The 25,040-nt window shown below is 46.5% G+C and overlaps 1 protein-coding gene across 4 annotated transcripts; it reads left to right on the top strand.

Moving 5' to 3' along the window:
* Window positions 1-1,400: 1,400 nt before the first annotated feature.
* Window positions 1,401-20,009, top strand: CCNA1 (cyclin A1). Of its 4 annotated transcripts, none has more exons than XM_084841663.1 (9): window positions 1,401-1,711; window positions 3,651-3,823; window positions 9,690-9,924; window positions 10,670-10,794; window positions 12,336-12,559; window positions 13,290-13,494; window positions 16,479-16,592; window positions 17,973-18,106; window positions 19,737-20,009. In XM_084841663.1, exons 2-9 carry the CDS (start codon window positions 3,674-3,676, stop codon window positions 19,786-19,788), a joined length of 1,239 nt encoding a protein of 412 aa, XP_084697789.1. In that variant the 5' UTR covers window positions 1,401-1,711; window positions 3,651-3,673; the 3' UTR covers window positions 19,789-20,009. The 4 variants fall into 4 exon arrangements, 3 of the variants coding, with proteins under 3 accessions (XP_084697789.1, XP_084697787.1, XP_084697788.1); XM_084841661.1 differs by having other exon boundaries at window positions 1,418-1,525; XM_084841662.1 differs by lacking the exon at window positions 1,401-1,711 and adding an exon at window positions 1,753-1,885.
* Window positions 20,010-25,040: the final 5,031 nt, after the last annotated feature.

A 25,040-nucleotide genomic window follows, 5' to 3' on the forward strand; every position in this document is an offset into this window, starting at 1 on the left:
TGTCTAAACATGCATAGGATTGTGCCCTTAAGTTTTAAATTATTTTTATGTAAGTTGCTGTGGGAGATCTGGCTAAAGTGGCTAATAAATGGTCTAAACAAATAAACAAAATTAATTGTGCATGCCCTCCTTCCCATGACTTAAATTTCACAAATGATCAAACTCCTGAACAATCGTTGGCAGGTAAACACCAAAGCTTGACTTTGAAGCCATAAAAAAGAGTAAGAAAAAGTCAGAGGCTTAAGTGAAGCCAGCAAAGGATGCTCAGTTCAAATGAAGGATGGCTAAGTAAAGCTCTCCCTCATTGACTCTAGACTAGTCACTTCCTCTTACTCTTTCAGTCTAATGTACCTCACAGGGTTGTTGTGAGGATAAAATGGGAACACCCTGCATCAATCTGCAATGAACAGATGTTGATTGCTCAATTCTAAAAATAAGCCAAAAGCAAAGAGTACAACTTCCCTTATGAAGAGCTTGATCTCATAAAATACCTCACTCTATTGCATTTACATCTCTCATGTCAACCACTCTGTAGTAAACTGATGAGTTTAGATGGAGTAACATTTGCAGTGGGCTTGCACTTTATAACTTCGAATTTACTTTTCAACTCAGTCTGCAAGTTTGCGGAATCTGTTTGACTTGGAAAAAGCCAGCCTACTGTGGAATCCTCAGGTCAGGTTCACAGAAATCCAAACTCTTTGGAATCCGTTGTGTTCCCAAAACAGATCGTTCCCCCAGCTGCTACTTAAGGCACACACAACCAAACACGATAGTAACACATTTAGGATGCAATCCTATGCATGTTTGGACAGGAAAAAGCCCTACAACTCCCAGCATTCCCCAGCCAGCCATGCTGGGAGTTGTAGAACTTTTTGTCTGTATAAACAAACATACTTTTGTCTGTCTAAACTGTCTAAATAATAATAAACAGGCACAGGATTGTGGCCTTAATGTCACTCATAGTTTGGCCTATGCGACCAAGTGGTCTTATGCCACAATTAAATCTGGTGGCCTCTGAGGTGCCGCAAGACTCGCTGTTGTTTTTCCTGCACCAAGCGTAACAGGGCAACCCCTCCCCAAATAGCAAAAAGCAAAGCCCTCAGCCTTTCCAATGGCCAGAGGGGTGTGCGAGATCTCCTGCAAGGGAAGAGGAAGCCGTTGCTAGGTTTAACGCTGGAACTTCCTCTTCGGAAGGTTCTTGATTTTATTCCTGGGCCGACGATTCCTCCGCACTCAGCTGGCCATCGGAGATCTGCGCTGCGCAACAGCCGCAGGCAAGCGCGTCTCTGCGGCTAAGAGGGCGGGGGCGGCTGGACGGGGGGCAGATGGTCGCGGAAGCAGCAGCTGTTGCCCTTCTGGCCCGCTGGGGGCGGAAAGTCCCGGAAATCCAGCTACAGCGCGCTGGAAGTTCGTAATTCTGAGCTGAAAGCCACCAAGAAAGCCACGTCCCGGGTGATCCGCTCTTGCTTTTCAGCTCAAGGAGGCGCGGGGCCTGACCTGCCCCCTCGGGCGCACCAAGCGCAGGGTGGGCACTGGACGGGGGGAGACGGATCTCCGTCGCCAGCAGCAGCAGCAGCAGCAGCAGCAGGCAAAAGATCTCCATGGAGATCCCCGGTTGCCACGGGCGCCGCCTGCCGCATGCGATAGGGCGGCCGGGCGGGCAGCCGCAAGCTCCAACTGGTCGGTCTCAACAGTCGCGGGCGGCTTGAAAGTAATTAGAGCGCACGGCGAGGCCGAGGAGAAGGCGGGGGCGGCGCGACGGCGAGCGCGGATTGGCGGCCGCCTATATAGGCTGGGAGCGGGCGCGGGGTGGTCGCTTTGAGCCCTTGCCGAGCCCCTGCCTGCGCCGCTGGCAGGGAGACGCCGCCGAGGTGGGGGAAAGCGGGTAGGGCGGAGCCCTCGGCTGCCCGTGTCGCCTTCGCGCCGGCTGGGGGAAAGGACGCCGCCAGGCTCTGCGGAATCCCGGCGCAGACGTTGGGGTCGGTGCTGGAGGGAAGGGGTGGCTCTGCGGGTCTCCTCGGGCGGGCTGCTTGGAAGCAGGGCTGGGGCTTGCTCTTGGCAAACGCCTCTCGGAAGCCTTTGCTGCGCGCCAGCCGCAGCCCTCGCTGGCTCCTCCCGAGGAGCCCCCCTGGATTGCTCCCGCAGCCTTTCTGGTCGGGGTTACCTGCGCGCTTGTCCCGTCCTCCCCCCCCCCCCCGACCTGGGTTGACTGCGATGCCACCGCTTGGGGTCTCGGCTCCGTTTCCAGAGCCCGCTGTCCACCGGCTCCTTCAAGTTGCAAGAGGCTCTTGCGTTCTGAGTGAAACGTTTGGGGTTGTATCCAGTGTTAGCCCTTCTTCGAGCAGATCCGTTGAAATCATGACTGAAGTCATGGCTAACGTAAGCCGCATTAATGTCAACGCGTCTACTCTGATTAGAACTGACAGGGGATACAGCCCTTGTTCCGGAATACCAGTAAATAATTTTTTTTCCTATCCCAAAGCAGGCTTGTGTGAGCCTGGAATTGCAATCCCAAATGCCATATTTGGCAATAAGATCTGTTGAATTCAGCAGGGCGTACTTCTGGCTCAGGGAATGCATCCTGATCCTTGGCATGTTGGCTTGGGATTCAGTGGGGCTTTGTTCCAAGTAGGTGCATGCCCTTTGGGTTAGGATCTTCTGCTGCCGGCCACTTCAGCTAATCCAGTCCCATTGGTTTCAAATGAAAACCCTTCTGCAAGCTGCGGTCTGTGTCTGCAAGCCGGCCTCCTGTTATCCCAGTTATCTCACCAGGCACAGCCCTGCTCAACCTGATTGCCTTTAGATGTGTTGGGCTCCCACTGAGAGAAAGGGAAGAACGCTGCTTTAAGTCGGGGTGGGCCTTCCAGATGTTTTGGCCTACAATTCCCATCAACTCTAGCCAGCAGAGCCAATGGTGAGGGATTATGGGATTTGTAGGTCAAAACATCTGGAGAACACAAGTTGCCCACCCTTGGTTTAAGTGATGTGTGTAATGCCGCAACTTCATTTTCACAAATGTTCATTGTTGTGACTGGCTTCTTTGTTGGCCATCGTTAGGGTAGTATGATAGTTCAGTTCTAACATTTGCAGGATTTCATTATTACTATTACTAACATTTTCCTCAGCCTGAGCTTTTGGCATGGGCTGTTAGCTACATGCGTAGTTGACCTGCATGCTAAGTATTGGAACCCACTGTAGCAGTTTCTTACGTTTGTTTCATAGATTGTTGATGAAACATGAGCAGGCTTCCAGATGGGTTGGAGCGCTACTCCCATCACCCCCAGCTGGAAGGCACCAGGTTGGGCGAGGCTGTGACTAGTGAGACAGCTAGGATAGCAGAAAGCAGCCTTGCAGATGCAAACTGCCACTTGCGGGAAGATTTTCATTTTAAGTGTCGGAAGCACTGGCAGAGATGGGCTGTGCTTGAAAGGAGTCAATCCGAGGAGGTCATGGGAAATAACTTAATGCACATTATTTATTTGTGATATACCTCTAAATATATAGTAACATCCTTAAGCACTTCGCATACAAGTATTAAAATCACGTTTAAAATACAGTATTAAAATCACAACATAAAAGCAATACACGGAGCAGTAAGATGGAGCTGCAGGATTAATTTAATTACAGGGTGTTTTTTTGTCTTTTTCCAGCATCAGCTGCTGACCTTGAGGAAATGCATCGCAGCAACAAGGGCGATGAGAAGGCTGAGCTTCGGGATTCCCTGCCTGTTGCTGCTGAGCCGTGGGCCAATCAAAATCCTCACCAGAGGGCTGTTCTTGGGGAGCTGACTGAAAATGGGCAGTGTCTGAGACCCTCTGTCCAGGTAAATCATGGCGGACTGGGCTTCTTGGGTGACTGACCACATGGCTCACATGGTTTGAGCTGACCAGATGAAGAGGAAGGGGTGGTCGTGCAGTGGCAGAGGATCTACCTTGCCCCTGGTTAAGTCCTTCGCACAGGGGCACAAAGCCTCTTTTGGCTCAAGAGCTGTATTCCATTTCCGAGAAGCGGCGGGGGGGGGAGCTGCATTCCAGTGGTGGGTGGGGCTAAAGGCAAAAGGGGTGAGGCTAAAAACACCAAGCGTAGGCCCCTTTTCTGTCTAAACATGTGTAGGATTGTGCCCTAAAGCTCTAACTGCTAGTAACTACGTAAGCCTTGGAGGCATTTCGATGTTTTAGGATGGAGACGGAACTGCACAAATGCCGGGAGATCGCCACATAGGTGGGCCCAGGGAAATGGGACGTGGCTTTCTGGGGGACAGTCAGAGGCCCACAGGACTTGGACCCCGGCCTTAGCAAGGCTCCCTGGTAGCAAGGCTTGTGAAGTCTGAGGCTTTGGAGGGCTACAGTTAGGCAAACTGTGCTGGTGTAGATAGACCACTGGTCTGCCTCAGTAGAGGTTCAATAATGTTAGCTGGTATTATGTTCAATAATGTTAGCTGGTATTTGTTCCATTTGTTCTGTTATTTAGGGCACAGTCCTATGCATAGTTGGTCAGAAACATGACAGTGAGGTTCGCCTGATGCCTACATTGTACTCCTTTCGGCGCCAGGTGAAGACCTTTTTATTTTCCCAGGCATTTTAGCATTTTAGCTTTCTAAATTTTTATCTTTGCTGTTTTAAATCAGTATTTTAAACTCCTGCACTGCTGCTAGGTTTTATTGTGGTTGTATTGTTATATTGTGGTTTTAATGTTCTGTATATTTTAAATTGTTTTATTGTGTGTTGTTTGGTTTTAATTTTTGTGAACCACCCAGAGAGCTTCGGCTATTGGGCGGTATAGAAATGAAATAAATAAAATAAAATAAAATAAAAATAAAAATAAGAACATAAGAAGAGCACAGCTGGATCAGACCAAGGGTCCATCTAGTCCAGCATTCTGTTCACACAAAGGCCAACCAGCTGTCGACCGGGAACCCACAAGCAGGACACGAGCACAACGGCACCCTCCCACCCGTGTTCCCCGACAACTGGTGTATGCCTCTGGTATAGCCACCAGGATTAGTAGCCACTGATAGCCTTTTCCTCCAGGAATTTGTCCAATCCACTCGTAAAGCCATCCAAACTGGTGGCCATCACTATATCCTGTGGTAGTGATGCTGTGTCCTACAACTCTCAGCATTACCCAGCCAGAATGTGTCTAAACATGCATAGGATTGTGCCCTTAATCTTATGGTTTTGTCTAGTTTTTAGTTCTCATTAGAGATAGAAGTGTTTGATTAAATAAGAGGCTCTCTTCTCTTTTCCCCTCCCCCCCATATTTATTTTCTTTTAAAATCAATGTATTCTGGCTTGTGATACTCTAGGTTTAGACCACCATTTTTTTTTTTAGAGATGCCTGTGACTTAACTCTAATTGAAAGGTTAGGCATTTATTTAATAACTAATATGAGTACTTAACAGATTTTGAAGGCTACATGTGGTTTACATGTGGGGTGGAGTGGGGGCTCTTCCGGAACACTTCACAAGATGCATATAGTTAATTCTGGTGGTGGTGGTAGTGTCATACATGCGTTGACCTCTTGGTAACTATAATCTGCATCTTGTGGATAAGGTTGTAGATTGGAAATTATTATGGAAGTTGTAATCAACTGCACAACTAGAAAATAAGCTGAATGAGTGTTTCAGCTCATAGATCCCAACCTGGTGGTCTCCAGATGTGTTGGGTCTACAATTCCCATAGTCCCAGCTACCATGAACTCATAACCTACGGGGCTCTCATAAACTACAGGGTATACTTTAATTGCTAGTGAGCAGTTCAGTACTATAAGATATTGACTCACCTTTTATTTTCATAGTACGGCCAAGATCCTTGGGTTCAATAGCATACAGAGTACTGGGGAACCGTTAAAGGGTTTGCTCATGCCATGAGCTATGGAATGTAGCACCAATGGAAATGCATGCACTCTTTAACTGCCAGTGGTCAACTACTGCTGAAAGGTTCCGTCGTCTAGCTACAGTTTATCAGGAACAAACCAACCAGTGATCAAGAGAGACTCTTTCTGCTGCTTCGATGGAGACTTTAGCATTTGCCCTATGCTGCTGCTGTGCTGGCAGGAAAAGATGGGTTGTATGACTAAATAGCTCTTTATGGGTCACTGTCCTTAACATTTATATATCCACAACATTTATATATCTAGTATCAATCTGGATTCCTTACCCAATGCCCATACTCTCAATTTTTAAATGTTTGGGAATTGGCTGTAACTAAGCTCCAGTGAACCTTAGCAAGTGCTATCCCAGTTGGCATATCTGGGTGCACATGGGAGAGATATCAATCATGCATGGGTATAGGGAGGACTGTGAAAGACTTGGGGCCCAAAGGCCATGAAATACAAAAGTCTGTGACATATGTATGCAGAGCTCAAATGTTTGCAAGTACAGTGACCATTTACATCTCGTGTACATTTGAATGACACATACAAATGCCTTGGACTGTTTCGCTTGTGCTCTGTGGCCTTTTGGCCCTATTGTTTTTTCTGTAGGGTGTGCGTGAATTTTGTATAATAATATCTCCCCCCACCCCCGCAACTGAGGATAATACATTTGAAGTTTCTGAAGGCTTCTGCCATAATACATCTGCAAAGTCTTTAAAACACCCTTTCCCACTGTGGTACCCTCCAGATGTTTTGGATTTCAATTCCCAGCATTCTTGACCATTGGAGTTGATGAGAGTTGGGAGTCCAAAACATCTGGAGGGCAGCAGGGTGGGGATGGCTGCTTTAAGGAGTTAAACTCTGTAAGGAGTCTTACAGAGTAAGGAGTAGTGTGGCTGCTACTCTGGATGGTGTCTTGTGTTTCTGGCTGTGTGTGGTTTGGAAAAAAAACTGGTGTTCAGTCTGGTATATTCCTGTTTCTGAAAAGGAACATACAGTGTGTACTTCTACAACACTGACTGGCTGCTGTAAGGATACTATATACTGATAGGGTGCATTACTGTTGTTTGCTCTAAAACCAAACTGTTCATCTTCTGGGAGCTTTTCTACACAAGGTATTTATTGTGTACTTGTGATTTCTTACCCGTGGTTGTTTATGGGTTCTTTAGACAACATCGTGTTTGCCTCTGTTTTTTCAGAACACTTTTCCATTTATGTATTTTTTTAGAAAGGAGAAAATGGGGTATTTCTGGAAGTGATTCCTCTACTTGTCACTTGTCTACTTCCATTTGCACTATTCCGCTATAGCACAGCTCTGCCTAGAGGTTATGTAACAGAAACGCAGGAAAGGAAAAGCTCTTTATGTAGAGCGCGGATCTCAGTTCTGCTACGAAACTGAAAGTAGATACAGTGATTTAACAGCCTTGTGTAACAAAAGCTCTGGGCCTGGAATGTCCAAGGCTCACCTGGAATACTGACTTGGGCTTAACATCTCTCCCCATTTGGTTTCTTCATAGAATTGCTAACTAGAATGGTTGGAGTCCTCTAGCTCACCCACAGTCTTCTGATTCAGGCTTCTCTGCTTTCCCTGCCCGCTTTCTCTTGTAATCTATTAACATGCATTTCTACTAGATTGTGATTTAAACAGACCTGTGGCACCCTTCAGTATGAATGAGCTAAGCTGAAATTGAGCCTGAAGTTTGTTTGTACTGCTGGCGTCGGAAATGCTTCAATGCTGCTCCCCCCTCCCCGACCCTCCTGATTTTTTTTTTAAATGAACAAATTATGTTGGGTGGCTGGGAAGCAGGTTACTGGCCTCCAGATCGGGAACTGGCTAGGAAGCAGGTTACTGGTCCTTTCCGCAGAAAGCCTCTGGGAAGGGCAGCTAGGGGCGGGTTCCATGGCTTGCAGTGTTGCCAGCTAGCTAAAACTGTGTTGTTGTTTTTTAAAAAAAAGTAAGAAAAGGGAGCCTGCAGCTGCCCGCTGAGGTTGGGTGCTGGAAGAAAGCAAGGAGAAGGTGTGGGAGAGTCGGCGACCAGGGGTGCTTTGCTGCATGTGTTTTGCCTGGGGTTTGTTCTTTCTCTGTGTGTGTGTGTGGGGGGGGGTGGGGTGGGGGTGGGGGGGTGCCTGCGTGTTTGGGGTTGGGTCTGCCTGTGTGTTTCTTGGGGATGGGGTTTCTCTGAGCAGCACCGTTTTTTTCCTTCTGTTGAAATAGATATTTTGTTATGCTTTGTGGTCTGGCAATCTCTGCTTTGTACTCTTTTGGGCAAGTCACTTGTCCTTTTTAACTAGGCAGCCCCATCATGGTGGTGCCCATGACAGTTCCTCAGGTTTCCAAGTGTGCCCATGAGCCCAAAAGACTGGAGGCCTCTAATGGGTGTGCTTGAGAATCAGTGGTGTACTTATTTTGTTCATTATAACACAGTGAAAGGAAGGAGCTGCAACCCTGCCCTGTTTACAAGACATAATTGAACATAACAGATATAAGCAGCTGCCTTAAATGATTGGTCCATCTAAGTTAGTATCTTCCCTGATTGTCAGTAGCTCCTCAAAGTTTTGGGTACAAATACTTCCCAGCTGTGCTACTGGAGATCTTTTTAACCAGATGGGCAGGAACTGAATATGGGATCTTATTCATGTACTCTGCAACTGAGCTATAGCCATTCCTGGCATGGGGTGGGGTACTTGGTATCACTGTGGATACTGAGTACTCCAAGCACACTGTGGAGTACTTGGGAGTAATTTCTTGTTCACCCATTGCTTCTGCTTAAGTAAATGCAAAAGATGTTCATTAACCAACATGTATGCAGCATGGCTGATGGTAGCGATTCTTCATTGTTTTTGTGGACTGCTGTCCATTCTTTTGCAGACAACTACATTTTTCTATATTGTGGTCACCACATAAGAAAGCACTTGAATTAAAATTTCTGTTAGTATCATCATTTTATTATGCAGCCACAGACCCATCAAAGCACTCTTAGCATACTAACTGATAGAACAGCGTCAGAGCATGTGTGCAAACCGACGTGTACCTTCCATCTGCCCTTTTGCTGCAGTCTTGCATGTTCAGTACAGCTGCACTGAAATGCAGTAGGAGCCTTCATTTGGCATCTGTCACTGCTTGATCTGGGAAAGGCCTCTGACTTGTTCCTTGTGATATGGCCGGATAATTAAAAGAGCTTCGTGAAGGGCCAGCATCAAGGACAGGCATGGTTGGGCACCTGCTGAGGGCCCATAGCCCAGGAGGGGTCCACTGACTAGAGCCCCCTGGACTTGGTCCTCCTCTTGGCCATTGCAGCCTGCTTGTTCACCTGCCTCTTGCTTTGGCCAAGACAACGGTGGTGGTGAGAAGGAGCAGCAGTAGATGCCACGGCCTCCTTGCTTGCTGCCTCTGCCTGTCAGGCAAGCAAGTGGTAGCAATGATGAGAAGCAATGAAGAGATGAGGAGCAACAGCAGCTTGTGACAATGGTGGTGAGAAGGCAGACTCACTGAGGGAAGGGGCCCATGGAGGGTGTCTTGCCCAAGGGCTCTCCAAAACCTGGAACCACCGCCAGCATCATGCAATCCCAGACCACCCTGGCCCCAGAGCTGTCACCTAAAGCAGAACGCCCCAACCTTGGCTCCCCAGACATTGTTTGACTACACTTCCCATAATCCCCAAGCAGCATGGACCATGTTGGGAGTGATGGGAGATGTAGTCCAGCAATGTCTGGGAACCAAAGTTTGGGAAAGGGTGGTCTAAAGGCAGATTGTTCCTGTCCTGCTTGAATTTTAACTATAGTCTGTTCCTCCCAATGAGATGATTCCTTTTCAGGGAGCAACTCTAGTGCGGTGCCCCTCTGGATCCGAAAATGTCTGTCCTGCTACTGGCAAAAGTATGTTGCCAACCTGCATGTCATCCAAGCAAAGCTTTGCTGTTTACATAGATGAAGTGGAAGAAAGGAACGGGTATAGCTGTGTGGCTGTAGAAGAGTTGGAACCCAGCATGTGTGAAATTGACACCAGCATGCTAAATCCCAACCTTCACCTGCTGTTGAACTTAAGTACAGGTAAGTTGTCATGTGGTCTTAACACGGCCAAAGTTTTAATTTCTTGCAGGGTGTGGCACCTGTTGTGAAAGCAAACAACTTGTTAGGAATGTGAGAGTTAGGGTGCAATCCCACGCGTGTTTGGACAGGAAAAGGGCCCCCAACACCCAGCATGTTCCAGCTGGAACATGCTGGGAGTTGTAGGCCCTTTTCCTGTCTAAACATGCATAGGATTGCACCCTTAATGCCTTTGAGGGAGCAATCCTATCGGGATAAGCAACCACCTCAGAACTCGGAGGTGACCTCCTATCCCATGCTGGGTGGGCAGAGCGCAGAGGGGATCTTCTCCTCCGTGCTCCAGCCGCCCTGCATTTGCAGCTAGATAGCCGATTTTGGCCATCTGGCCACAGGACTGTTGCGGGGGGGGAGGCCAGATGACGCATAGGAAGCATCGTACCAGCACTTCTGCACTCTCAATCCCCGGGAACGCCCCCTTTTGCCCTGCTCCATACGGCTCATCCAAGCCCGGAGCCTAGGGACCTATGCAGGGGAGGGGGCAGGGAGGCAGTTTTCCAGGAATCGACCTTGGAGCATGGGCTCCAAGGTTGGTTCCTGGAAACTGAACAATCTTATGCCTGTCTAACGCTGTCTAGCAGCCATAGGATTGCATCCCTAGTGATGGAAGGAAACACTGAAACAAATGGCCAGTCAAAGGCTCACTTAAGAAAACCAAATTCTTCCTGGCTATTCTTCCTTGGTAATTTAGGATCTCCAATGTTGGTGGATAAGTCGTTGCAGTCACAAAATGAAGATCTTCCGGGTAATAAAATGGATGTAATGAGTGTCGTAGAATATGCAGAAGATATTCATTGCTACTTGAGAGAGGCTGAAGTGAGTAGCACTTTTAACAAGCTCGCTGCAATGTTGATCCTTGCGTAATGGCTGCATAACATGCACTCTGTACAAACTCTAAACTTTGTTTAATGAGATGGTCTTAAACCTCACCTTTTACGCTCGTTCTCATGGAACCTTATTATAGTATGTTTCCTGCTCTACCAGCCTTGGTGTTGACATTGAATCTCTCAGTGTGACTTAAGTGTGGGATAATGTTGAGTTATTTTAGGTTTGACAGTACTGATCTCGATTTGTCCGATTATCATCGGTGGCTGCTAGTTGGGAGTGGATCACGCTCATGCATTTGGATCTCTGTATTCATTTGTGCTCTGCATGGTAGCACAGTGACACATTAACTGCTCTATCTAAACCAGGGCTGGGGAACCTGTGGCTCTTCAGGTGTTGTCAGGGATGATGGGGATTGGAGTCTGACAACATGTAGAGTGCTAAAGTTCCTCACCCCTGCTCTGTTGTATTCCTTATACTGTTGATCTCGTTGTAACTATTTTCTCTCTCTGTACTTGGGGCCCATATACTTACAAGCTTAAGTGACAACTTTATCCAGCCAGGTACTTGTCTCGCTGCCTCTAAGGCAGCTCTTCTTGCACTTGAACACTTCTCAATAAGCCCCTTCACTGTTCTTTTCACGCTAACCAGCAACGTCTTCCATTTTTCCTCAGGTCTTTCCCTCCAGACCTTAGTTTTTCTTGAGTCTTTGAATGCTTCCCAGTTCCTCTGTCTGAAGTAAAGTGACAAGCACTGAATATAGCACTGCTGCAAAGCCTTCTGGGTAGGATAGTGAGCAAGAAGTACTGTTGTGCACTTTCACAAGCAGTGAGGAGCTTCAGGGGCAGCACGTAACTGAGCTTGGGTCCCTTAGGAAGGAGAAATCACTGGAAGCTTATAGTGTACTTGTAGTATTTGGGTTGATGTATGAATACTATGAGGTGTAGCATTCCCACAAGCAACAAATCCACTGCCCCGCCCTTGAGATCTCCAGAGGGGCTGCCTCTCTGGAGATCTCAAGGGCGGGGCAGCGGATTTGTTGCTTGTGGGAATGCTACACCTCATAGTATTCATACGTCAACCCAAATACTACAAGATGCTTTTTGCTTTCAGGACACTGTGTGTGCGCACACATGCCTCTCTGTCCCCAAACCTAATACTTTTTCACAGACACATACCTCTTTAAGATGCACCCTTAACTGGTGGGGTGAGGAAGGCACGAATGAGTCACCTTTGCCCAATGGCTCTCACATGCCAGGGATTCTGGATTGGTCTCCATCAAGCAACCATTCCCTGGATATCCTGAGTCATTAACAAGTAATTTGCCTGATAGAATCTGGGCAACATTCATAATGGTACCTTGCATGTTTTGCTTATAAATCAGAGGTGGAGAATCTCAGGCCTGGGTTCAAATCAAAGTCCATGTTGCCCACCCCTGGTGTACCCTCTGAGTTCAAACTTCCTGTGAAGAACCTTGCAGGGCAGTTTTCCCCCCATCTCTCTCATTCTGGGACTAAACTCTTTCCATGTAGGTAAAATACAGGCCCAAACCATGCTACATGAGGAAGCAGCCTGATATCACCTCAGGTATGCGTGCCATCTTAGTGGACTGGTTGGCAGAAGTTGGTGAAGAATACAAGCTTCAGACAGAGACACTGTACCTTGCTGTAAACTACTTGGACAGGTTTCTCTCTTGCATGTCTGTCCTCAGAGGAAAACTGCAACTTGTAGGAACAGCAGCAGTTCTCCTGGCTGCGTAAGTATGCTTGCTTGAATGAATGAATAAACCTGGCACATTCCAAGTGCTTTGGGCCGCTGGGTGAGGTCATGAAAATACCTGCTTCGAATGCTCATATCCAGCAAATGATTGGAACGTATGAGGCTGCAGACCTGGTTCTCGGGTAATGAGAAGCTACCATGGTGAAATTTCCTTATGGCATTTCTTGTTGCAGGAGTGCACGATAGCTTGTCATTACATGTGAACCCAGGGAGGGTGGGTTGTTGGAGTAGTTGACAAGCCACTCGGAACCCATGGGCTGTTCTAGGGTTGTGGGATTCAGAATGCTGGGAGTTGTAAGACTTTTTTCTGTCTAAACATGCACAGGATTGTGGTTTAAGTAGGGTCACAAAAACACATTATTTGTCTAGGACTTAATATGAACAAAATACAGTTGTCCATTAGAACATCTTGCTCAGTCTTCCCCAGCTTGGTGCCGTCCAGATGTGTTGGACTATAACTCCATGCTGGCTGGGGGTTATGGGAGTTGTAGTCCACACATCTGGAGAACACTAGGTTGGGGAAGGGTGTGCTACTAGCTAAAAAAGTTCTTGATGAATGGTGGCTAGTGAAAAGTATAATCTCTTCAGTAGTGAAACTGTAGCTGAACTACCTAGGGATGATGGTGTCAAGTGATCGTCTAAATTAATGGAATTAAAATGTGATGTATATACAGTGAAGCTTTCCATACCACTCTTTCTTTTTCCAGGAAATATGAAGAAATCTATCCACCAGAAGTAGAAGAATTTGTGTACATAACAGATGATACCTACACGAAAAAACAGCTGTTACGAATGGAGCACCTACTCCTCAAAGTGCTTGCTTTTGACTTGACCGTGCCAACCGTCAACCAGTTTCTCCTTCAGTATTTACAGAGGCATGGTGTCAGTCCTAAGACTGAGAACTTTGCAAGGGTAAGGAGATACTTTATCTTCTAAAACCTTGAAGGACTCCTGGACAAAAAAGGACTAGGGCGGCATCTGCTCTAGAGAAGGATATTTGGTCTGCCATGCAGAAACTAGACTTCTTGAAGAATATAGCAAACGGATGCTTTAACAGGGGCTTAGTACAATTTCACTTTAGGCTTGCTGCCTTTGGTACCATGCCAAGCCTGTCTGACTATCTTTGCTTCTCTGTAGAGGAGGGATGGACAGCCTGTGGACTGCATGCAGCCCCCCACGGCCTTGAATGTGGCCCCTGCCACCTCCGCCGCTGTGCTGCAGAAATGTCGCAGCAGTGGCAAACATAGCTTGTTTTCCAGCTAAACCTGGCCCTCTTGTGTCTCCATAGTGGTTTGCTGCTGAATTTTACTGGCAAAGGGCCAATTTCCCTGCTCCCTGCTGCACAGCTGAATTCTGGTGGCAGCAGTGCAGTCCTTATGGTGTCCAGGGGCTTGAAATTGGCCCCTGGTCTATCTCAAGTTGCCCATCCCTGCTGTAGAATCTAGAACAGGGGTGGTGAACCTCCTCCTCCTCCTCCTCCTCCTCCTCCTCCTCCTCCTTCTTCTTCTTCTTCTTCTTCTTCTTCTTCTATCAAGGGCCATAGTGAGGGAGGGTAATCTGTTTAAAGGCCAAATGCCAGTAGTGGGCATGGCCAAAGCCAGTGGTGGGTGGGGCTAGAACCAAAGGTGGGTGGGGCTAGCCATGCATTGGGCTGCCAAGGGAGGGCAGATCACACTTTCTAGAGGTCTGAACTGATTGTGTGCAGAAGGCTTCTGAAATTACGCTGAGAGCTACAGGTTCCCCATCCTGGTCTAGAAGGCCCAGTGCTCTTCTACATTTTTATTAATGACTTGGAGGAGGAGGTGCAGGGAATCCTGATCAAATTTGCAGATGACACAGAATTGGGCAGGATAGCTAATACTCTGGAAGACAAACAAAATTCAAAGTTATCTTGATAGGCTGGAGTGCTAGGCAGAAAACAACAGAATGACATTGAATAGGGATAAATGCCAAGTTCTGCACCTAGGAAAAAGAAACCAAATAAACAGTAACAAGGTGGGGGGGGGATACTTGGTTCAACAATACTACAAGCAAGAAGGGTCTTGGAGTTGTTGGAGATCACAAGCTAAATATGAGCCAACAATGTGATGTGGCTGCAAAAAAGGCAAATGCTCTTTTGGGCTGCATTAATAGAAGTATAGCTTCCAAATCCCGGGAAGTACTAGTTGCCTTCTACGCAGCACTGGTTAGGCCTCATCTGGAGTACTGTGTCCATTTCTGGGCACTATACTTTAAGAAGGACTCAGGCAAACTGGAGAAGGTACAGGGGAGAGCAACGAGGATGATCAGGGGACTGGAAACAAAGCCCTACGAGGAGAGAGTGAAAGAACTGGGCATGTTTGGCCTTGAGAAGAGAAGACTTGATAGTGCTCTTCAAGTACTTGAAAGGTTGGCACAGAGAAGAAGGACAGGATCTCTTCTCAATTATCCCAGAGTGCAGGGCATGGAATAATGGGCTCAAGTTACAGGAAGCCAGATTCTGGCTGAACATCAGGAAAAACTTCCTGACAGTTAAGAGCAATCCGACAATGGAACCAATTACCTAGGGAGGTGGTGGGCTCTCCCACACTGGAATCATTCAAGGCAAGGCTGGACAGCCATCTGTCAGGGATGCTCTGACTTGGATTCCTGCATTGAGCAGGTGGTTGGACTCAATGGCCTTGTAGGCCCCTTCCAACCCCACTATTCTATGATTCTATGAAATTGAAGTAATGGACAGTAAAACCCCACGACAGTCTTCTATCCCAGAGATTGAGATGGGATAGGGAGAACTTGGGAGGGCGTACCTTCTGTCTACATGGCAAAGGCGGCAGCCAAACCAAAGTTTTTTTTGCTAAAAGCCATAAGCCGTTCACAACAAAACAGGAGCTTAGACTTAAACATTATCTCAGTCTGCTAAACAGAATAAGGGTGCAATCCTATGCATGTTTCAACAGAAAAAAGTCCTACAACTCCAAGCATTCTCCAGCAGGCATGGCTTGCTAGGGCATGCTGGGAGTTGTTGGACATTTTTCTGTCTAAACAAGCATAGGATTGCGCGTTAATGGGTTTAGGGACACTTAACTCTATATTGAATTGTGGATTAGGGATGTTGGAGAAATCCATTTGGGGGGTGAAGGTCAATTAATTTTCCTAGGCTTGGCCCCCTGGATTTCCTTTCAGTTCCCACTGCAGAGCCAGACTTGATCTGAAACGAGTCGTGCCAGTTTGTGGATTTTCTGGGAATTTTGCACATTTTTGCTGAGGGAAGGAAGGTTCTTCAATTTGTGCAAATTATGCAAATTTGGACATTTGTGTAAACTTGGCTGCGATTTACACAAATTGCAGAAACTCCCCCCCATGTGCAAAAAGGTTCCCGTAGTTTGTGAACAGCCCGCAGCTCGGCTTGCAGATGCAAATTGAGTTGTGTACGTTGCAGAACTCTGTTGAGTGAAAAAAGAACCAGATCTCCCAGCGACGGACATCCCTACTGTGGGTAACGTGGCCTATAGCAGGACTGCAGAACCTTAGGCCTGGAGGCCAAATCCAGTCCTTGTGGGGTCCCAGTCCAGATTTCTGGGTTGGCCAGATGGCCGTGCCCTGTTCCCGTGGCCCCACCCCCTTTCCTCTGCCTCTGATCATTTTGCGGTTTCCTGGCTTTTGTGCAGTGTCCCCCCCCCCATTCTAGAAGGTTGACAGGCCTTTCCTCAAGCTTCGTTACTGGCAGCTTTCAGTTAAAATAGGCTGGTATTCTTTTCCACTCCCCTTTTCCCTTCAGTTCCACCTGCCAAATGCAGCCCCCATGAGCTGCTCTGAAAGAGGCTTTGCACCCCCCAGTCTTCCGATACAGATGGGTCATCTTCTAGCATCTCTGCTGACTTCCCTCTGATTAAAATGGTGTGCAATTTTCTTCTCAGTATGTAGCAGAGCTGAGTCTCCTCGAAGCTGATCCGTTCCTGAAGTACCTTCCCTCACAAATGGCGGCGGCTGCTTATTGTCTAGCAAACTACACTGTGAACAGGCATTTCTGGGTAAGCCTGGCTCTTGAATACCAAAGAAGGCCTAACCTGGGTGTAAATCCTTCAAATAGTGAAACTGTATATACATAAGATGGCACAGCCTCTCACTCTTGCTTTACCTGCATCTTCTTTTTTAGCAACAAATTTCAAAAATGGCTGATGCTACAGAAATATCTGACAAGGCTACCTCCAATTTTTCTTAGTTAGACTATAACTCTGCAGAGCTAACAGGACTATTAATTTCAACAAGAGAGCTTGTGCCAAGTTGAAAACAGTTCTGTCAGTGTGGTTCAGCTGACCTTTAATGTGTGGGGTGTTGTTGTTGGTGGGTATTGGTTTTTTTGGTGCTCCAATTTGAAATCTATTTATTTCACTGCCTTAAACAAAATTTTCACTGGCACTTCCTCCAGTATTTCTCCCAAACTAGGGAATGTGTTAATTACTTCCTTGCTGGGCATGTTACAAGGTAAAGCATGGGTACTAGCAAAGAACATTTTTCCCCCCAAAGTGCTCATGGCAGTGCAATGCAGCTTGGCATGGAGGGATCCACCCACCATGTAGAGTGGCAGAAAACCTAAGGTTGTCTGAGCATAACTGTGTGGGAGAGCTGCTTGATGAGAACTGTGCTTAATAATAAAAAAAAAATGATTTCATTTCTGTACTGTCCCATAGCCAAAGCTCTCTGGGCAGTTTACAACAATTCACAAAAAAATACAACAACAGCATTACAGAAGACAACAGTATGATGAAAACAGTCTTAAAAAAATGTAACACAAAATTTAAAATAGTATTCCAGTATTTGCTGTTAGAAACTGAGTGAGGCTGTTTGCCTGTTTGAGCAGCCCTACTCAATTTCTCGCCATACCTCTGCTCTCCAGTTGAAACACGCCTGGTAACTAGGGTGGGTGTCAAGGACAGGCATGGCTGGGCACCTGCCAGGGGCTGACAGCCCAGCAGGGGCTCCCTCACAAAAGCCCCCTGGAGTTGTTCCTCCTCTTCACCATTATAACCTGCTTGTCCGCCTGCCTGCTGCTGTAGCCCAGACAACGGTGGTGGTGAGAAGGAAGAGCAGTAGATGCCGCTGTTTGTTTGCTCGCTGGCTTTGTGCCCGTCAAGGAAGGAAGTGGTAGCAATGCTGAGAGAGAGGATGAGGAGTAATAGTGGCATCGGCAGTGAGCAGGCAGACTCACTGAGGGAGGGGGCCCATTGAGGGTGTCTTGCCCAAGGGCCCTCCAAATCCTGGAGCCGGCATTGTTGCTAACTGAAGTTGGGAGAAGGCCTATCCTAAATTAATGATTGGCTTGACATGCAAGTCTCTTCGCAGGTATACACAGCACATTGCATCTGTCTGAATGGAGTAATAAAGCTGTAACTATCTCTTCTCCTGATCAGCCAGAAACACTTGCTGCTTTCACGGGATACTCGCTAAGTGCAATAGTGCCTTGTCTAAGTGACCTGCACAAAGCATGCCTTGATGCTCCTCATCGACAGCAGCAAGCGATAAGGGAGAAATACAAGCGAACTAAGTAAGTTCTGGGTCAGTAACTGCACACACACCCTGCCTAAACTTGGTCCTAGGAACAGCTGCTTTCTGTAACAAGTATGAAACTGTCTAACATATGTAATCTTACTTCGATAAGAGAGCAATCATATGTTCTGAGAGTGGAGCCTCCAGTCTTAGTGGCTCTGCTCCTTCCTATGCTCTGTCAGCTCTTGCCGGCAGGGTGGGAGTCAGGAGGGAGGTGGAAGAAAAATACAAGTCTTATCTGTGGATGGAAGAAAAGTCCATGGGGGGGACGGACATTTAGACATGTTCCTGAGTGCATCTAAATGCTTCTCAAGAGCAGAAGACTTGGGATCCTTTGGATTTTCTGCCCACTGAAATGCCTGGTTTCCCCCTCTATGAGGTCCAAGTTCCAACCTCTTAGAGGAAGCCACTGTGGAAATCTCCGTGGTTGCTGGCAGGAGCCAGGAGAGGGCCTCAGACCTTAAAAACAAAACAAAAAACCCCTCCAAGGTCATAGTTCTGTCTGTGGATTCAGAGGGTTTTTCCTGACCAATCCTATGGCCCCTGGGACACTGCCTAGAAACCACAGCATTGCTCTCTAAAGCTGTTCTCTCATCGTCATGGGAAGAATAACTCCTCAGGGTAACAAAGCTCCCCCAGTGATGGTATACTGTTAAGATACACTCTCTGCTAAGATCTCACCTACTAATGCCCATATTATAATTCTCTGCAGATTTTTAAAAAATACACACCTTTATGAATGGCTTTCCACTATACATCTGCTTCAAGTGATATACAATAATGCATGCTGAACTCTGCAAGGATTCCTTGCGTGCTGAACTCCACAGCCAGAGTCAAATCTCTCCTCTTGTATGGTGTATTTGGCAATGGCAGAATGCTCTCAATCCATGAATGTGAATCTAAGGGCAGTATCCAATCCTTCCCTTCTGTTTGTGGGGCCCACCACTGCTTTTGTTCCGCGTGCGGCCAGCCTCACCAGTCCTATTGCGTAAGCAGCCCGCACTGCTTGCGCAATGGCAAATCAGTGCTTCCGGGTGCAAGCCCTGAAATTATTTATTTATTTATTTATTGCATTTATACCCCACCTTTTTTCCTCTTGCAAGGAACCCAAGGTGGCTTACATTATCCTCCTCCTCTCCATGTTATCCTCACAACAACAGCCCTGTGAGGTGGGTTGGGCTGAGAGTCTGTGACTGGCCCAAAGTCACCAGTGAGCTTCCATGGCCAAGCGGGGACTAGAACCCGGGTCTCCCAGCTCCTAGTCCAACACTCTTGCCACTATGAGTGGAAATGCTCATTTCTGTGAGGGGGCAGGTCGGCGGAGCTCCATTACACAAGCTCTGCTGACTTGCCCCCTTACAGAAACAAGTGCTTCTGCTCGTTTCGGGTTGCCCCCCGGAAGCACTCGTTTGCTGTTGTGCAAGCAGTGCAGGCCACTTGTGCAATGGGATTGGTGAGGGCGTAAGCACCCCATTGCATACTGCCCTTTAACGTTTATTCCCGCACTGAGTTCCTGATCAGGGTTCAATAATCCACTGATTTCAAGCTCCTGAACTTAAGAGGCAGCTGAGGGCGTCTCAGCTGGAGATCATGAACTCTTTATAATGAGCAGCTTTTTTCTTTTGCAGGTATATGCAAGTATCCCTTTTGGAGCCGCCAGCTGCTCTACCTCTACAATGAGCTGCAGCATGACAATGAACTGCACAGAAGCTGAAGCACTTGCCTCATGATCAATAGAGTTGATCTGGCCCCTTTTGTTACTGTTTTTTTCATAGGCACTGCAGGTCATGTGTCTAACATGCTGCTTAAACCATTTTTAGATGACCCCCTTTACTGTATTACGAGGACTCAAGACTGTAGTTTTAGCATAAACTAAAAGCACTTTTTAATAAACATCTTTTAAAAAAACACACCTGCACATCTTGATTATTTTGGATGTCAGTTCTGAATGGTGGCAGACTGCAGAATGAATGCTAAATCGGCCAGCAAAATGAAAACTAGGAATGGTCACCTAGGGAATAATGGTGGAGAGACTTGAACAGAACATATCTGTGCCGTTATATTGGCTTAACAGTCATTCCCTCCCCCACTTCTGTGAGAGGTGGGGGCGGGTAGAGATCTTATCACAAATTCTCAGCATCTTCACCAACCCACCATTTTTAATATGTGCTCGAAAGCCATGAGAGTAAAAGGGATGATTATTTGTAGTGTAGATATATCTTCAGGAGGCAAGTAGGATTTGGCAGGAGTGGGTCGGATTTCTTTCCACTGCTGACTTGAATACTGATATGAAGAGGTCTCTTTGCCATAGTAGAACTGGGCGATTGATTCTAATATTGCACTGTAGGGCTAGACTAATGAACTGAGCTAAGAATTCCAAAAGAAGCTATCGAGAGCTGGGTGTTATACCATTTCAAGCTCCAAGTCTGTAGTCAATGATTTTAAATCAAACTACATTTCACTTAGTTTGGCTGTCTAAATTCTGATCAGTACTAGAGTTGTTTAAGACCTGCAACTAACATACCAAAGCCATAAAATGGGGGGGCTGTATTAGGGATGTCGGAGAAGTCTGCTATGGAATCGGACACATTCAGTTTTTTATGAATACGACTCATAGATTCCACAGTCAACTGACTTTTCTCCAGTTGGGCGGATTCACAAATTGTTTTTCTAACTTTCTGGAATTTTGTGCAAATGTAGTAATACAAAAATTTTCACAAATGTGAATTTGCACAAATTCAGAAATGCAAAAATAAAATCTGATTCCGTCAATGAGAGAGCAATGGAACGAAAGGTGCCTGACAATCCACAAAATGCAGATTAAACTTTTTTTTTTAACAATCTGTACATCCCTAGGCTGTATCATATCTCTATCCGTCTGTCTAGTAGGTGTGACCTTGAGGGCTGCAGCCAACATTTCAGCTGGTAAATTCAAGCATACACAGTCCTTGTCACTGCTCCCAGTTAGTAGCCTGGGAAAATGCTTGCTTTCTTTTCTGCTCACTCAGTGCATACTCTGATTCTTGTCACCTCTGCCTCTCATCTGGACACTTCCTTGTTCCCACTTCCTTGAACCTTTACCCCCTCCCCCTCCATGCATGCACAGTGGTTGTCAGGGGTTGGGTAGGTGGCCTCTGCCCAGACTCCAGCAAGGGTACAGCCTCACAGCCAGAGGAAAGGGGGTTTATGAGCACAGATGAGACTTTTTTTATTATGTATGTCTTGTTTATTATAGATGTAGACATGGTAATGACTATAGTATCTATTAGAAGGTAAGATCTGGAAGGAGATAGCTGAGAGACTGAAATTAAGTAAGTTTTAGCCTGTTATTTTGAAGTTCTTCCTACAGAAACATTGGCTTATTCGGAGGAGCATCCGCCGATTAGCAATGATACACAAGTCTGAACATGTTCCTTTTCTTGATAAAGAGACTCCAGATAAGCTTAGCTGCAAGACACACAGCCTGCTGAGCGGTGGTTACAGAGCACACTGCCGCATAATTACCCAGTTTCATTGGCCCAAGTGTCATTTTAGCATTCTAGTCATGTTTCACCAAGAATAGGAAGACTAATTTTATGTTTTACTGCTTTTTGGTGCAAGCTGCTTGTTCACTCCAATCTATGTATTTTCTTAGCGCATCTGAAATGAACTGGCTGCATCAAGAATGCACAAAGCATCAACCCTGAAGGGTCACTGACAAAACACCATTGCGCTGAAAACTAAGGGGAAGCCTGGTATAATGCAAGAAAGCATTTCTGTTAGTGACGGGTGCATTGCAAGTTTCACAGACTATGCAAACAGAACTGTTTCTGCGCTGAAATATTTGTAGCCTGTTAATATTTAGTATTTATGTAGCACATATCAGCAGAGGCTGGTGGCTCCAATGTCAGTGGGGTGGTGCATCCGCTCTGGGTCTCAGTCAGAACTCTAAAGGAGCTATCCCAGCTGTGAATCCTTGGATAGCTCCTTTGCACCTTGGATAGCTCCTTTAGAGTTCTGACTGAGACCTGGAGCGGATGCACCACCCCACTGACATTGGAGCCACCAGCCTCCACTGGCAGATATATTTTTGGTCATCCTGACAAGAATGCTGTAAGCTAAATCAGTATCGCAAATGGGACCTGCAGCAAAATGTTGCAGAGTGGAATGTTCCTGTTCAGGGTTCCATCTACCCAGCCATGTCCTTCTCCAGGATATCCACTGCATCCTCTTCCCCCCGTTTTCTACCCCCCCAACAGTTAGCGTTCCATCATGCTCCCTGTGCATACACAGGCCTTACTGAGCTATTTGGGGGATCCCCCTTTTAAGATTCCCCCTAAAGACTTTTTATTACTGCAAACCCCAAGGTTTCCCTGAGCCTCCTGACACTCCCCTCTTGTGCATGGGCAGTGCTGTTTGGGCTCCTTAAGGATCCATGCTCAGATAATTATTTTGTTATGAATATACAGGATTGTGTAAATACGTATATAGGATTGTGTAACATGATCATGCTACCAACCAAGTGTGTTGCTAGGCTTGGGCCCATGGGGACCTGGCTCTGAATCTATTTCCTAGGGCCTTGAATCTATTCCCCAGCACCCTGAGTGTCTATTGGTGCCAATGCAAAGTTTTGTCTCAACTCCACTGCTATGGGGGGGGGGGCAATTTTCAATGGGAATTGCAGCTGTGAAGGGAAACGTTAATTCTCCCCTTCCCACATGCTTAATTGGCTGGCTTTGCCTCCTGTGAAATGTAAATAAATCCTAGTAATTATTTCTACATTTGCATGTTGTTGTTGTTCAGTCGTTCAGTCGTGTCCGACTCTTCGTGATCCCATGGACCATAGCATGCCAGGCCTTCCTGTCCTGCGCTCTCTCCTGGAGTGTGCTCAAGTCCATATTCATTGCATCGGTGATGCTATCTAGCCATCTCATCCTCTGCCGTCCCCTTCTCCTTTTGTCTTCAATCTTTCCCAGCATCAGGGTCTTTTCCAGCGACTTTTCTCTTCGCATTAGGTGGCCAAAATATTGGAGCTTCATTATATATATAGATATAATTCAACATATGCGAACGTTATTCACATTTATATCCCATGGACCTGTGCCCTGAATCTTTTAAGTGCGTAGCAGCACCTCTGCCATCAACAGGAACATTAAAACCGTTCTAATCTTGAGATTGCCTGTCAACAACATACAGCCATTGGACCGCTGGTAAACACAACTTTGAGTTTTCTCTCATGGTTCACAAGAGGAGTCAAAGCGGAAACCTTGCAAGTATTCAGTCTACTGAAGACGGATGAGCCAAAGAACAGGTGGCTTGGCTGGTGATATTGAGATAAACACCCCATAAGGAGCCTGTTTTATTTTCTTCCGAGTGAATACCAATTCGTGGCACCTTTTGCTCATCTTATTATGCCCAGTTTGTGCCCATGCAGTCTGTGCTTATTTGCTGTGTGCATATGGTCCTGTTTGAGCACCTTTCAATAATTTTGCCAACGACTCTGTTTTCGGATCCTGTCGAGCTGTGTATCAATAGGCAAACTCAGGGTGCTTCCAGATGAGACTTGTATTGTGCAATCAATCGGCACCAGTGCAAATCTTTCTCCTTGCTATTGTTCCTGCAGTTGGGGGGAGGGGGTTGGAAGGAAAAAAGGGGCAGGGTGGGAAGGTTTTAAATGTCCTCTACCCATGCATGGGACCCAATCTGGATCAGGCCCCCATGTGCTTATACGAAGGGAAACAAAATGGTGAAGATCAGCTACATGCTATGAATTTGATGAATTGTGTAGTTTAGCTCTTGCTCACGGAATTCTAAGGGAGGTCAAGTCAGTGTTGTCTTCCACTTGTAATCCTCCCATGTTTCACCACCGCTTCCTCCCTTTTTTTTTCTTTCCACAAAAAAACGACCAAGGAGGAAGAGATGGATTAGCTGCACAATGTCTCAATTGGTAGCACTACGAGCCCTCTGCCTGGAAGTGTCCTTGCTCTTGTAGTTATTGTCACCATGATCTCTTCCTGGATTGTGTGCAATCTGTGTTTTAAAACATTTGCCCCTAGAAATCTACATACTTTAGGTAGCTTAGCTAGGGTGGTTGTTGGGATTTAGGTTCACAGCCTTTTAAGGAGCAGAAGAATTCAAAGACTGGCACCCTTACATATCGCTACTCCGAGAGCAGCCCTGTTCCATGAAAGTTAATGCTTAGAGTAATCTGGGGGGATTTTTCTTCTTCAGTTTTGAATTACACTTCAGAAGGGTGGAACAAGATTGGGTGGTACTACATGCCAGACTGTATTTCAAAGCAATTTTATAATCACTTCCTAAAAATGAAAGTGCATTTTTTCCCTGGATGCTTAATGCTTCAGTAAATGTCATGGCATTAATTTCCATGAAGAATGTAATTTAAATTATTTTTAAATTATTTTAAGTAGGGCTATGCTGAATGTTCACCTGGTCTGGAGGTTATAAGTAATACTTTGGGTGGGGGGATATTGCCCAGAGTCCTCCTTGCTCATTTTGTTTGCTGGCTGTTTGTTCATCGAGCCAGCATTTATTGACGGCTTCAGTGTAATATTTCCACAATCCCTGATCACCCCTGACGTTACAGGCACTATCCAATAGGTGCCCATAAAATCCGCCCAACAGCAATCCTAACAGCATTCCAAATTGCAGTGGCTCTGCTAAGCATATATTATTGCATCCCACCCTACGTCCTGAAATGAAAACAGATGAATGGATAAAACAAAGGGCCCACAACTTTATATGTTAACTGAGCTATGTCAGGTACTTTATTTTTCCCCATCCTGGTGCCCTCCAGATGTTTTGGACTACAGCGCTCAGCATTCTTGCCCATTGGCCATGCTGGCTGGGGCTGATGGGCATTCAAGTCCAAAATATCTAGAAGGCACCAGGTTGGGGAAGGCTGAATTAGTTAGATCCCAACTTTCCTTTCAATT

The sequence above is a fragment of the Heloderma suspectum genome, chromosome 3 (genome assembly GCF_057233095.1).
Source record: "Heloderma suspectum isolate Gila_16-S chromosome 3, 16-S_ref, whole genome shotgun sequence".
Lineage (NCBI taxonomy): Eukaryota > Metazoa > Chordata > Lepidosauria > Squamata > Helodermatidae > Heloderma > Heloderma suspectum.